This window comes from Portunus trituberculatus, chromosome 34, assembly GCF_017591435.1.
Source record: "Portunus trituberculatus isolate SZX2019 chromosome 34, ASM1759143v1, whole genome shotgun sequence".
NCBI classification, from domain to species: Eukaryota; Metazoa; Arthropoda; class Malacostraca; order Decapoda; family Portunidae; genus Portunus; species Portunus trituberculatus.
Window position 1 is genome coordinate 1460306 of NC_059288.1, and position 15909 is coordinate 1476214.

A 15909-nucleotide genomic window follows, 5' to 3' on the forward strand; every position below is an offset into this window, starting at 1 on the left:
TACTTTATAATACTATTGTGTGGTTCTGGGAATGCTGGCAACACTGTTTTCATGTTTTGGGTAAAGCTTTGACAGTCCAATCATGTCAAATTTTAGCAGTAATTCTCTCATCACTAGATCTTTTATGAGATATAGCCTTTGTATTTTCATAATACGGTGGTACATCATGATTCAAGCTTATTTGGCTTCTTTAGGCCAGTGGTTTCCAACCTGTGGTATGTGTACCACTAGTGGTATGCAGAAGCCTTCCAAGTGGTTCATGAGCACTTTTGACATCATAAGCAATTTTAAGTTGTCAAATTATTTAATTTTTCAGAAAAATGATTATTGCTTTATTTAAGACAATCTGGCATCAATCAGCTGGTGGAGAAAAAACAGATGCATCCCATACATTAAACTGAGTTGTGTTACTTGCTTGTTCATTGTGTGTTCTAATTGTGAATTCATAGATATTTACCAGAACTGAGTTTAGGTGGAACCAAATAGTATGCAGGAACTGTATGGGACCTCCAAGTGGTACTTTCTCAGAAAACTTTGGGAACCATTGCATTAGGCTGTTCAAATAAGAAAACAATTTACAATCTCATTCAAATCAATGAAAAACATATTTCAGGTTACCAAACTCCAAAATTAATTATATTGATTTTTTATCGATTCATATTGTGTCCTAAACACAGAACCAAAGGGAAATCATAGATTACAGAAAACAATAGTGAAAAGAACTTCAAATAAGACAGGACTTGAAAATCATCCCAAGACATAGACAAATAAAACAGGACTTGAATTATCTTAAGAGAGAAAAGTAGTTTGTCTTATATGTTTGAGACAAAAATAATGACCTTGAAATTTTATGCAACATACCATTGTAAAGAAGTCATCAAAAGTTCCTGCTGTCTTCAGTCTTGAAAACAGTTTTGTAGTGGACAAAATTTTTATTTTCGATGGAGGGAGGAGAGAGATGGGTGGAAGGAGGAAAGAGGGTGGGTGAAAAAATATTATAGAAAGATATATACCATTGTAAAGTCATCATCAAAAGTTCCTGCTGTCTTCAGTCTTGAAAACAGTTTTGTAGTGGACAAAATTTTAATTATCGATGGGGGGAGGAGAGAGATGGGTGGAAGGAGGAAAAAGAGGGTGGGTGAAAAAATATTATAGAAAGATATGGGAAGGGCTGAGGGATAGGAGCAAGGAATGGACGAAGGGAAGGAAAGGACACCGACTAAATGGTATTACTTCAACAAGTGTTTGTGTTTGAATTGAGGGACGTTCAAATCACAAGGTATGACTGCATGCGTAAGGACTTTAAATAAGAGAAACTGCAAGAAGCCATCAGGCCTACATGTGGCAGTCCATGTATGAAATATACATACCCATTTCCATGTAACACCCCCATCCATAGAATACCTGACTCCCTTTTAAAGCTCCCTATTGACTTAACACTAACAATGTGATTACTCTGAGCCCGTTCTATTCATCTGCCACTCTAATTGAGAACCCATCTTTCTCTTACCTACAGTTTTCAAGTTTGAACCCATTGTTTATGGTTCTGTCCTAGTTACTAATCCTAAGAACTTTGCTTATGTCCCCTACCCCACTTAATGACTTCAATCATGTCATCTATTAACCTACACCTCTCTAAAGGATGCAAATTTAATAGTTATAATCTCATTTCATAGGGAACATCCTTCCTTAGTACTGATTTTAGTAGACCTATATCCTTCCCATAATTTGGAGACCAGAACTGAACAACACAATCTAGATGAGGTCTGACCAGCACCAAATACAACTTTAATATTACTTCTGGGCCTCTTGCTTATAACAATCCTAAAAAATGGATCCTAGTACCATATTTGCCTAGATTATCTGGAATGAGAAGAGGCAAACGCAGTCAAGCCAGTACACTAAATACTTCATTACCTGCTAACAGCAACACAGCCTGTAGCGAAGAAAACCAACAGAAAAGGAGATTTAAGAGTTGACTAACACTTTACAATCCATGATAGTGATCAGCCTGAGAATAATGACAGTGCAATAAAAGATAAGCATTATGAGCCTGATTTTGATAACAAAGAATTGTAGTGTTTTATCTTAGTTTTGTCTTTAAAACTTCAAGGATAAAGTAAGAAACAGAAAATTGGCCAATACCACCATGCATCCAAGCAAGCTCTACATCTAGCTGACACAGCATAGGTTACAAGAAATGTAATTGAGGTACACTCAACAAAAGCAGTAAGTAACAACCATTGAGACTTTTAACATTTTCATAATGATAACTTGCATGGAGTTTGGCTGCAATAAGTTTTATAAGATTTTAAGGAATAGGAGCATCATATTTCACAAACATATACTTTTGTGATGATGATGGATAATGATAGTAAAAAAAAAAAAGTAAAAAAATAATAATAATAACAATGACAAAAATATTAACATAAGAACTATCAGTTTAAAGAATAACTATAAGAAATGCTGTACTATGACATTATTTATCATTTTCTCTCTCTTTTCTCACTCAATCAAACAATTTTTAAGAGTATAATACAAAGAATATTGACATCTAGAACACACTAGTCAAATAAGCACAGTTGTATACAACTGTGTATATAACATAATATCATTTGAGTGAAAGTTGAAAGTAGTTAACATTTTCTTTTCAACATGCAAAAACAATTCATTCTTAAGGTATCAAAAACACCTATAAATTCATACAACCATACAACAGTGTTTCATTATGTCTCATCAGCTCTGAGAATGATGATGTCCAATTCTTGTATATCTCTGTAAGATCTTTAAGATGGTAGGTAAGAGCTTCAAGATTCTTATTGACAGCTTGTACAAAGAAAGCTAATAAAAACTCACTCACTCTCTCTCTCTCTCTCTCTCTCTCACACACACACACACACACACACACACAGAGTTTAGTTTCTTACATAGAATGGTGGACATCTGGAACAGCTTGAATGAAGAGATTGTAACAACAGAAAATGTGCATGAATTTAACGAAAAGTTGATAAAAGAAGATCTGAAGACAGGTCACTATGAATCCTGCTTGAACCTGGTAATATACAACTAATTAAATGCATGCACACACACACACACACACACACACACACATTCAGATTAGTGATTCAAAATCTACTGTAAGATGCCTTTTAACTGGACCACCCTTATCTCCTTCCCACAGTCATTCAGGTACGCAAGATATAGCATTGTAATTATTAAACTTTTCTTTTTCCTCCATATATATATATAGTGTGTGTGTGTGTGTGTGTGTGTGTGTGTGTGTGTGTGTGTGTGTGTGTGTGTGTGTGTGTGCATTAAGATGCTTAGCTTAAAATAAAATTATATCAAATTTACTGTAGCCATAGTCATAAGATAAAAACTCAAAAACATAAAGAAAATATATGTATAAAATCTAATATAATCTATATATATGTATTAAGAAGAATAAAATAAAATAGAAAAAAGTAACCTCCATTCTAAGAGAACTTCCACTGTCCATGTTTACGTTTCTTTTTTCTGTCTTTTTTCATATAATATTCTCTTTAAATATGTAATACCAAATAATTAATTATGGGTTTGCAGCAAGAATAGAACACTGATACTTTTCCCTTCAGACTTTCAACTCAGAACTATGATACATTGACTATGCTATGTCCTTACACTCAAAGCTAAGCAGTTCTATGGTTGCCCTTAAAATTGAAAACTTCTATATCAGACAATAAGACTTTCCATTGAGAATTTCATAGCTACATGGAATTTTTTTCCCAGCAACCAATCAAGACTTTGAGCATACACACTTCATTCTTTTATATTAATAAATACCTTTCCCTAAAATTCTGCAACATTGTCATCATTAACAAATGCAAGCATTTTTGTTGGATCCATCAAGTAACAGATGAAATGCATTAAGAGGCCATTTACTGTCTTACTTGTCATCAATATTGAAGCCAACAATTGTATACAATAGTTTAATGAAGATAATTCAGGGCTCTAGATGGCAATTGGAATCAACTGTGTCCTTAACCAAACACAAAGTTATATTACGAAATGCTGATGTGAAGCACAACTGGTCCAAAGCTGTGAGGGATAACAGCACTGTATCTACCATAATATATCATACCAATGACACCCAAATCTCTAACCTTATTCCCTTTCCCTCTCCCTTTCCCCTATCAGACATGACTGCTACACATACTACATCCAGTAAATATAAATGTTATGTATTGTACAATAAACTCTCTTGCATGTCACAATGTACTCTGCCCCTTTGTTTCTTTCCTTGTTTGTTTTTCTTCCACTTTTTAGAGTCATATTTTTACTTACAATTCATTTCACTACATAATCACATTCTTCACACAATAATTGTGGAGTCATGTGCAATGTTTTGTTTCCCTCACCTTATTTTAATTTCAGTATTATGGGTTTCACTTTACTTTTATATTAAAAACTCCCATCCATTTAGATGTCACTCACATATCTTTTGGTTATCATTTCCATATAATTCAACCTTGCTACCTTTTGCATTATAATAATAACACAAGTGTTTGGTCCAGAGGTTCAGAAAAGGGTGCTTCAATGAAGTTTCCTAATGTACATCACACACCACTTGATTTCACTTCAATGAAGTTTCTTAATGTACATCACACACCACTTGAATAGCCATGAAAGTTTGTATAGTGGTTTTATTTCTATTTATTCTACTTTATTTCATATTTTTTCATGAACTAACTTTAGTACAGACTCAGGTTTCAATTTGAGACATCTTCTCCTTCAAGAAGTAATCCTCTCAATAAGATGCACAGCTATGGGATTCAGTTTCCACATTTGTTTCCTTTGTCATGTAAGAAGAATTTTGGCCAAGGAAAAAAAAAAAAAAAAAAAACACTGAAGATGCCAGTCCTAAAAGATGTTTTGGGATCTTCTTCCACATGTTCCTTCTGCTGAACCATTACTTACAATGACCACAACGTTCGCACATGTTCCCACTGAGCATAAGCATAAGGAGGTTGATATGTCTGCTGGATTAACATCTTACCATTTTCATCACATTCAAAGGGCTTCTTTTCTTGTTGCTGCACTTGAACGTGAGTATTCTGTTCCTTCTGAACCACTGGTATTTGTGGTTTTTGGAAATTAACTTCTCTACGTTCATTATGCACAAAGCTGTGGCTATTTAAGTAGCTCTCATGAGAGAAACGTTTTCCACACTGATTACACTCAAAGCGTTTTTCATTGTGGACATAGCGGTGGCTGCTCAGATATGCTTCATGGGAGAAGCGCTTGCCACAGATGTCACAGGCATACTTCTTTTCTTCCTTGTGAACAAATTTATGAATGTTGAGGTGGTTCTCATGAATGAACCGTTTCCCACAGACATTACATTGGTGCTGCTTGTCTTCGTCACTCATATACTTGTGGTTATTGACATAATTAGTCATGATTTGCTGATATTCTGTCTTCTTCCCACTATGAGTGAACCGGTGGCTGTTCAGGTGAATCTCCTGCCCAAACCGCTTTCCACACTCCTCACACTCAAATGCCTTATCCTCTGAGTGAACAAACATGTGGCTGGTCAGATGACTCTCCTGGTGAAACCGCTTCCGGCACACCTGGCATTCATATTTTTTCTCCTGGCTATGGACAAATCGATGACTGTTGAGGTGGCTGCTCTGGCTGAACCGTTTCCCACACACATCACACTCAAAGTTCTTGTCACTATGCACAAGCATGTGACTGTTCAGGTGACTCTCCATATTGAATCTTTTACTACACAAGGGACACTCAAACTTCTTTTCATTGTGTACTAGCATGTGGGAATTAAGGTGGCTCTCCATATTAAAGCGTTTGTTGCATATTTGACATTCAAAATTCTTGTCGGTATTGTGGACCAGCATGTGGCTGTTGAGGTGACACTCCATGTTAAATCGTTTGCCACATACATTGCATTCAAAGTTCTTATCTTCACTGTGCACAAGCATGTGTGCATTAAGATGGGCCTCCATGAGGAAGCGCTTAGAGCATAACATACATGCAAACTTCTTCTCATTGTGTACCAACATGTGGCTCCTCAGGTGACTCTCCATATTGAAGCGCTTAGTGCAGAGAGGGCACTCATACTTCTTCTCATTGTGCACCAACATGTGAGAGTTAAGGTGACTTTCCATGGTGAAGCGTTTGCCACACAGCTCACATTCATACTTACGGTCCTCATTGTGGACCAACATGTGGCTGGTGAGGTGCCACTCCATGTTGAAGCGCTTCTGACACACATGACATGCATACTTTTTGTCCTCACTGTGCACCAACATGTGGCTAGTGAGGTGATTCTCCATGGCAAAGCGCTTATTGCAAATCTCACACTCAAAATTCTTCTCCACAGTGTGAACCAAGATGTGGCTGTTCAAGTGGCTCTCCATATTGAACCGCTTGCCACAAATCTCACATTCAAACCGCTTCTCATTGTGCACCAACATGTGACTTACCAAATGACTCTCCATGGTGAAACGCTTGTGGCAAAGCAGACACTCAAATTTTTTCTCAGTATTATGCACCATCATATGAGAATTGAGGTGCAGTTCAAGAGTGAAACGTTTATCACACTGAGGACACTCAAATTTGCGATCTTCATTGTGTGTTACCATGTGACTTGTAAGCTGCACCTCCATGTGAAACCTCTTACCACATACCATACATTCAAACTTCTTGTCCTGGTCATTGTGAACAAGCATGTGGCTCTTAAGGTGACTCTCCATGTTGTATCTCTTGCCACACAGAAGACACTCGTGGTTTTTTTCTTTGCTGTGCTTTAACATGTGAGAATTTAGATGACTACGTTGGGTGTATCTCTTACGACAGATTTCACACTCATATTTACGATCCATACAGTGCACTAGCATGTGACTATTCAAGTGATTCTGCATTGCAAAACGTTTATCGCAAATCTCACACTCGTACTTCTTCTCTGTAATGTGGGCATGCATGTGACTTGTCAAATAGTTCTCCATAGTAAATCGCTTACCACATATTTCACATTCATATTTCTTTTCACGACTGTGCTCAAGCATGTGACCATTGAGGTGGCTCTCCATAGAAAAACGCTTGTCACATATTTTGCACTCATAGTTCTTTTCTTTGTTGTGCCACTGAATATGACTGGTAAGATGACTTTTCTGAGCGTATCTTTTACCACACCGTTCACACTCATAGGGTTTGTCAGCGTCCAATAGATTATTTGCTTCCTTTATGGAGAGTGCAGTTGGGTTCTGAATAGGGTTTTGCAGAGGATTGGACACTACATTAGGAATGGAGTTATCCTGGATGTTGTAGTTAGGGTAAAAACCAGTTGGGTGGTGGATGATAGTCTGAGTTCCGACAGCTGTAGTTTGACTTACTTTGTGATATTTTCCAGGGTAGGGAACATGCAATCCTTCCATAGTGAGGCACAAATCTTATGGCATTGAGAAAACTGTAGAGGCAAACCCAACAACAAGAGCTTCATGTGATCATATGGTGATCGCTTGTCTTGTTGTCATGGAAGATGTATAATTCTTTGTCTTCATCTCAAGAAGGATGGGCGTTGACCGTGTGCCTGAAACAGATGACTTGTGTTAGAGCCAGTCTTACTCAACACAGGGCAAGTGGCTGAAACTTACACCTAATACAGTGAGTTCTGGTTTACATTGCACTTTCCACTCAATCTATGTCCCAACACACATCTCCCAGAAATGCACCTCATTCTATGCTGGTGATGAGTTCCTGGGGGAAAACATGGGAGAGGTCGTAATTTGCAGGAAAACGGACATGATGGATCAAAACACTGTACATAAATGTGTTTTATGATCTACAAGGTTCTGCAATTCCCATTTGCATTCTCTTTTTACATCAGTTTTTATTTTCAAAGTTTTACAGGTTTGTGACAAATATCACAAAATAAAATCACTTACTTAATTACAAAACTTAACAAAATATCTTAAGTTTTAGTAAATATAAAAGATAACAAGAAAATTATGCACTGTAAAATTAACAGGTAGAAGACATAATGAGGGACAAATACAACTCAAGATCTCCTAAGTGAAGCTTTGATTCTCATAATTTCTATATGTAAAAATAAAGATTAAAAATTACTTATAAAAAAATTTTGCCATAAACTTTTTACATAAAATGTCTTGAAGATAGTATGCATTTCTGCAAGACCTGAGACATACATTAACACTGTGGGATAAAATACTGCACATTAACATCCGTACACAATTAACTATAGTAGATGGAGTTGCTCAGTCACAAACTCCCTCAAGAGCCCTTCAAAAACACTTCACACATCCCACAGTTTTCAGCATCTTGATAATGATCTCTAGCATGTAAAGAATTTGTAAAAAAAAATTAAATCACAACTAGGTATCTTTCACCAAGGTTCTGTAATCTGCAAATGTTGTAAGACTGCCTTAACACAACTACATGTAAAATAATTTTAAAAACATACAGGAATCAGTGAGATTCAGTTTGCATAATAATTCATTCATTCATCTCAAAATATGTGCATACCAACTGCATCTTCACACACACACACACACACACACAAGCATGATACATCCAAGGCTGGAATATGCAGCAGTGGTATGGTCTCCGAGGTCTAAAAAGGATATAAGAAAATTGTAGAAGAGAATGTGGGGACCTAATAACAATGTATAAGATAGTAAATGATATTGAAAAGATAGACAAAGAAGACCTGGTGTTGTTGACAGAAGATGGAAGGACAAGAGGACATGAAAAGATCAGGATGAGGCAGTGTGTGAAGGATATTGGAAAATAACGTTTTCCACACAGAACAGTGGAAAAATGGAATGCAATGGATAATGAAGTTACAGCACATAATGTGCACAACTTTAAGGGAAAATTATATAAATGGAGATATGGAGACAGGACACTATTAGCCCCGCTCGAATCTTATACAATACAACTAGGTAAATACACACACACACACACACACACACATCAGAACAAATGTTTCCAAGAATTTTTCAAGATAACCTAACAAGTGTTGCCTGTATAAAAACGAATAAAAAATACTACTTTACTCAAGATACTGCTTCAAACTTCACAAGAATTGGTACCATATATCTAATGAATACTTTGTTACAATAAGTATTCAGTGGTAATAAAGCTAGGGACTGCAGACTTCTCTCTCTCTTACATCCCTGTGATAATGTTCCTTTGCATTGCAATACATATGAGAAAGTTCAACCTTCCTCTTCATTGTGTATAACCAAAACTATACTCTTTAACTGTCCCACAAATCTGTTCCCTCCCTGTAGTTCTTCCAGTAATTCCCCTTTGGTGGGTTTGGTACAAAAACTCTAAAATATTTTTAAATTATATAAAAATTTTATTAAACAAAAAGAAAATGTATACAGGAGTTATAAGGCCCCTGCACTGCTGAGGGTCTGTCTCAGTAATCATAATTTTGACTCAAGATTGAGAATACTCTTTAGTTTGTGTTTAAAGGATATTTATCTTAACATAGAGTATTTGCAACTGACACTAAAAATTACAGAAAAATCAGTCATTTTGCTTTAAAAAGGAAATTCCTCTTCCACAACATTCTTCACAAATTTCTTTGATCTTTCCTTCCCAGCAGGAAAACTACTTTAAAGGTGTCCTGCTGCTCCAGGTGATATTATCTGCTTGGCACTAATTCCCAAATTAAGGTTTGATGAAAAAGTTATGCCATGTTCAAAAGAATGTGATGGAGAAGGGACATCCTCCCAATAATTGATAGAGGCAGTGCAGCCAGACCATCAGGCCCACATGGGATCCAGATGGCCCCTCATCCTGACTCATCAGGTTCAGCACAAGTCTCAGAACAAAATAACAGACCTTAACCCATAATTAAGTACGTTGATAGAAAGGAACTTTTTTTCCTTTGATTACATCTAGTACACCTACTGTTGATCATTGTTGTGTCACAGATAATGCATCAACACTTATAATAAAAGTTGCTATTTATCCAAACCCCAAAAGTATTGGTTCAATGTGCCTAAGTACACACCTGCATGTACACTACCACTATCAGTCCAGCATACCACTATACCCTTACTGTCACACATTAAGTAAATACTACTAAGATAATAAATGTTGCCCATTGAAGGTCCAAACAGATTGATGGTTCTTATGCCAGAAATACACAGGAGGATAGAGAACCAGTTTATCCCTCAAACATGAAAATTAGAGTTATTACTGGAAGGCTCTTAGTTTGTTATTCATAAGTCTCTGTGCACACAATACACAAATCAGTACAATTCATCTTGGAGATACATCCACAACTCAATGCAACATGAGACAACAAATTCTGGGGCAAAATACCTAAGTCACTGACCACAAAGTTTACCAAATGAGCCTTCCAGAAGTGAATTTTTACATAACCTGTTAGAACCTTTGCAATGTTCTTACTTGTAATATGCATAAATATCCTACTTAATTACTTGATTACAGAAAATCCTTAAAGGTGAAAACTACATACGTAGACTAAGGAATTAGCTTAGACTGGAGCTAAAAACCTTAAGTGCATAATATCTTAGAAGTACTTGTTTATAATATTAGGATTAATCCCAGTGCCCCAAGACCCAATGGGTCTTTATGTGACAGTGGGACTCATTGGGGGAGAAGGGGATGGAAGTTCCTGAAAAACCTGCCCCTACTCTCCTCTATAACAAGGAAAGTGCCCAGTGAGAACCCTGTGGACACACTGAAGCCTCATCCTCACAGAAAGCTAGGGAAGAGTGGGATGCTGAATGACATAACAAACTTTTCCCTGTATCTTGTTTTTTTTTTTTCTTTTGTCTCACAAGTCCATCCTTCTACATAATGAGTTTAAGAAACTTCAATTTCACTGAATATAAATACTAATAACTAAATTCTGCCAGTGTGAGGTCCATTTTCCTATAATTTTCAAACAATATACATAACAGGTAAAATAAGTAAAAATAATAGAAATTTTAGGTCATAATTATCAATTTCCACAAAACACATATTATTCAAAATGAATTACTTGAAGATGCTTATGAAAACTTCCTTGATTCAATTAAAATCTTTCTTAAGCAATGTCATTAGTGAAAGCATAAGGCAGTACTATCCCTGGTCCAGATTTCCGAGAGATTAGACCTGCAATAAAACATGTGGTTCTCTGTCATGATGTCTTATTGCAATTTGTTTGATGTGCTCTTTTTAAGGTATAGAGGATGGTACTTACAAAGTTATTAGAATATGCTTTAGAAAAAAAGAGCAACACTACAAATCATATTTAATATTTAGGCTTTGAGAATTTCAATCAGTGAGCTCACATATCAAGTCTTCTATATTTTTTATAACTTATGCAATTAAACAATAAGAATAGTAATTTGCTTAATAATAATAATAATAATAATAATAATAATAATAATAATAATAATAATAAAATAATAGTAATAATAACAACAATAATAAAAATAATGATGAGTGATATCATCCATTTAAAATCCCTTAAAACCTTAGCCAAAGAGAAAGATGTTAATAGATACTCACTGAATCAAGTATAAAAAAATCATAAATAAACCTAATGATGCTCTCCATGCCATGGGAACTGTGGTCTTTAATAACACTAATTCCCATCTAGCATCAACACATTTCATGCCAAAAACCTACCAGTTACTATACATCTAATGAGCGATCATGGACCGCAAAACATTTCTGCATACAATTTTAAAATGAATGAGCTACCAGTTATCCCAGTAATTCATATTTCAGAAAACTCAACAAATAACTTGGTATTAAGCTGACCATATTTTATTTCTATGTCAGCATTTAGAGATACCCCACTAAGACATTACAAATTATTTCATTATCTCTCTTTAATACACTGGAACTTGCAACAGAAGAAAAAGGCACAAAAGGCCCCAACTTCTGGGATATTTTACTGAAAAAATTAAAATACTATAAAGTTATTTCATCTTGCAAAAATAAAGTGTATACCATCTCTTGAATATCAAGGCCAGGGATGTTGAGAAGTGCAAAGGGAGGATTCAGCATGTCACAATTCACTTCTTGTAGCTGAAACTAGATTCAGTGTCACTTCAGCCATTATTTACTATATGCTCCTCTGCATGTCAGGACCCCTCGTGAAGTTTACCTGTTGCACACGTTAATAGCTAGGAAAAAAATCATACAGATTTTAAAATTATTCATTTGACATAAAGGCCATTCATTTCTGATATAGCATAGTTGAGATGATACACAAAGGACAGCCTACCATTAAAGAGGGTTCACAGAATCACAGACACGTAACTATTTCTCTCATCATAAATGGTGGTATTTTGCATTATATACCTTGGGAAACACCAGAGAAGGGGAACAGTAACCATTCTCAATCTATTGAAGGCAGGTTAATTTTTAGCTCTGGCCAAGCTCCCAGACAAGATGAACCAAGAGCAGCCATCATAAATCACTTCTTTACAAATTTCTGCTCCTGGTCAGTCTTCCAATTCTGTGAGACAACACACCCTTCGTCCATCACCACCACCATGAGACCAAGCATCTTTAATACCACTTCCATGATGGGTTTGAGTGGTGCTGGTAACCTATCATATGAACAGTAACACACACACACACACACACACACACACACACACACACACACACACACACACACACACACATACACACACACACACACACACATGCATGTATGCAGCATCCTCATGTACATAAACACATCCAAATATTGAATTTTTTTGTAAAATTATCACAAAGCTGCAAGTGTTCCAGTCAGGAGCCAACATCTCAGGAGCATTTAACAAGATACATCAACATTCAGTCATGGTAGTAATATTCATGAGAGTACTACAAACAATAATAAATAAAAAATAAAAAAATAGGGAGTCCTCTCAAGTTCATCACTCCATTAAAAATAGGTAATTGATTCTAGTTTCATCAGCCCACATGTTAAATGCATTAAGTACATCTCAAGAGTGTTCCCTCTCAGCAGACCCTTGCTACAATGACCACAAAGTTCGGACATGTTCCCACTGGGCGTAGGCATAGGGTGGTTGGTATGTCTGCTGCAGTAGTAGCTTTCCATTATCCTCATACTCAAAAGGCTTCTTGTCAGTCTGGACTTGGACACTGTTGGTGGTGGTTGTGGAAGAGGAGGAGGTGGAGAGTTGGTCTGAGGCAATGCGGGATTGCTTGGCTGCAAATTCCACAAAGTCATTGGCTTTACGATCGCTGTGCACATAGCGGTGACTGTTCAGGTAACTCTCATGAGTGAAGCGTTTCTTGCACACCTCACACTCAAACTTCTTTTCTTCACTATGCACAAACCTGTGGCTGCTTAAATAGCTCTCCTGTGAGAAGCGCTTCCCACACACATCACAGGAGTAACGCTTCTGCTCCCGATGCACAAACTTGTGGCTGTTGAGGTGACTCTTCTGAGCGAACTTCTTCCCACAATCCTCGCATTCAAACTTTTTCTCATCAGCATGAACAATAATCTGTCCATTGACCTGGCTCTTCTGGGTGAAACGTTTGCCCCACTCTTGGCATTCTAGCTTTACTTCCTCATTGTGCATATAGCGATGGCTGTTCAGATGGAGCTCCTGCATGAAACGTTTGCCACACACCTCACATTCAAACCGTTTCTCTTGTAGATGGACAAAGCGGTGACTGCTCAGGTGGCTCTGTTGGGCAAAACGCTTACGGCAGATCTCACACTCATAGTTCTTCTCCTGTGTATGCACAAAGCGGTGGCTGTTGAGGTGACTATTTTGCTTGAAGCGTTTGCCACATATGTCACATTCAAATTTCTTCTCACTGTGCACCAGCATGTGGCTGTTGAGGTGGCTGATCATATTGAAGCGCCTCCCACACAACACACACTCAAACTTCTTCTCATTATGCACCAACATGTGACTGTTGAGATGGCTTTCCATATTGAAACTCTTAGTGCACAACATGCACTGGTACTTCCTCTCTGTGCTGTGTACAAGCATGTGACTGTTAAGATGTGCCTCCAAAAGGAATGATTTTCCGCACACCTCACATCCAAAGTTTTTATCGGCATTATGCATTACCATGTGAGCATTGAGGTGTATCTCCATGTAAAATCTCTTCCCACACAGTGTGCACTCAAACCGTCGCTCGTTGTGGACCAGCATGTGGCTGTTCAAGTGGCTCTCCATGCTAAATCGTTTGCCACACAAAAGACACTCAAACTTTTTCTCACTATTGTGTACAAGCATATGACTGTTTAGGTGACTCTCCATGTTAAAACGTTTATCACACAAGGAACACTCAAACTTTTTTTCTTCACTGTGAACTAACATATGACTATTAAGGTGATTTTCCATAAGAAAGCGCTTGCCACATAACATACACTCGTATCTTTTTTCTTCACTATGAACAAGCATATGACTGTTTAGGTGATTCTCCATATTAAACTTTTTCCCACATAGTGTACACTCATACCGCTTGTCGGTGCTGTGCTTTAACATATGACTGTTCAGGTGACTTTTCTGGCTGTACCTTTTGTGACACTTACTGCATTCATATTTTTTCTCCAGATTGTGTACAAGCATATGACTGTTCAGGTGATTTTCCATAGAAAACTTCTTCTCGCAAACTTTACACTCATACTTCTTCTCAGTAACGTGCACAAGCATATGACTGTTCAGGTAGTTTTCCATAGCAAATCGCTTGTCACAGAGCTCACACTTGAACAGCTTCTCCCTGTTGTGTTCCTGCAGGTGGCCATTGAGGTGACTTTCCATAGTAAAACGTTTGCCACAGGTGGGACACTCGAAGTTTTTCTCCTTGTCGTGCCATAGCATGTGACTGGTGAGGTGACTTTTCTGGGCAAAACTCCGGCTGCACCGGTCACAATCATATGGCTTTTCATCATTGCTCTTTTCTACTATGTCCTTTGTGTCAACTTCACTCTGAATAGGGTAGTTGCCATATAGAGGCACGCTAGAATGCACAAACGGCTGCTGATTAAACACTAGACTGGCTTGATTTACATTGTGAAACTTTCCTGGATGTGGAATGTGTAGTCCTTCCATCATGAGAAGGACAATGTCAAGAAAAATTTTTTGCTTTCCTGCGTGCCATTCCTAATTCGGCTCAGTGAGAAAGCAGGTTTAATATTTCATCTTGCTGTCTTCACCTTCAGTTTGATCTCTTGAAGATACATCAGTAATCTTGGGTCTGAAACAAATGGTCACTGTTAGCAGGTGATGTCAACACATTCATGTTCAATGGATCATCAGTCAATAATTAACAACAAAGTCATAATAGGTTTACAGGTTTTCTGGAGCACAAAGAAAAGAAAATTGTCACACACCACCTACCAAGGAGTAAGAGACACTAGAATTGGTTCAAGAGAGAAGGTATTGTCCAACAAATTCATGTGAGATATTTAAGACAAAGTCTTATGCAAACATCTAAAAAGAATTTACATGTTCTTAGATAAGAGAAATTACACATTCATAATAGTAAGAGGCACAAGAATTCAAGAAGACTACTACAGTTGCAGTCACTGGGACTGAAGATTGCACAATCATATACTCTGGCAACTTACCTGTCATCAGTGTGTCCATTCATACACATACTACAATTATGTAATGCTTATTATGAACATATGGAAGCAGCAATGGCAAATACTGATAAATATAATAAATTTTGAGATTCAAATAACAGAAAAACAAATGCTGCTTGCATATAAATTTCAATAGTGATAGATATTCTTAAAGTAGGACACATGCACGGTTTCACATACAGCATTGATGGGTAGGTTGCCAGGGCACAATTATGTAATATTATATACCTGTGATCACAGAATTTGAAATAACACAAGACATACTACTTAAAACATGAGTTTCCTAT

General features: G+C 37.0%; 1 protein-coding gene across 4 annotated transcripts in view; it reads right to left on the reverse strand.

Annotated features, from left to right (window-relative positions):
* Positions 1-630: 630 nt before the first annotated feature.
* The window catches only part of LOC123512836 (zinc finger protein 493-like), an 81070-nt gene continuing 65791 nt past the window's right edge, over positions 631-15909 (reverse strand). For 2 of the 4 annotated variants that reach the window (XM_045269443.1, XM_045269444.1), the window contains one exon: positions 631-7588. In XM_045269443.1, the coding sequence (XP_045125378.1) occupies positions 4953-7433 (2481 nt within the window). In that variant the 5' untranslated portion in view covers positions 7434-7588 and the 3' untranslated portion in view covers positions 631-4952. Of the gene's footprint in view, positions 7589-9359; positions 15232-15909 lie in introns of those variants that run through there. The other 2 variants (XM_045269445.1, XM_045269446.1) reach the window with 1 other exon arrangement.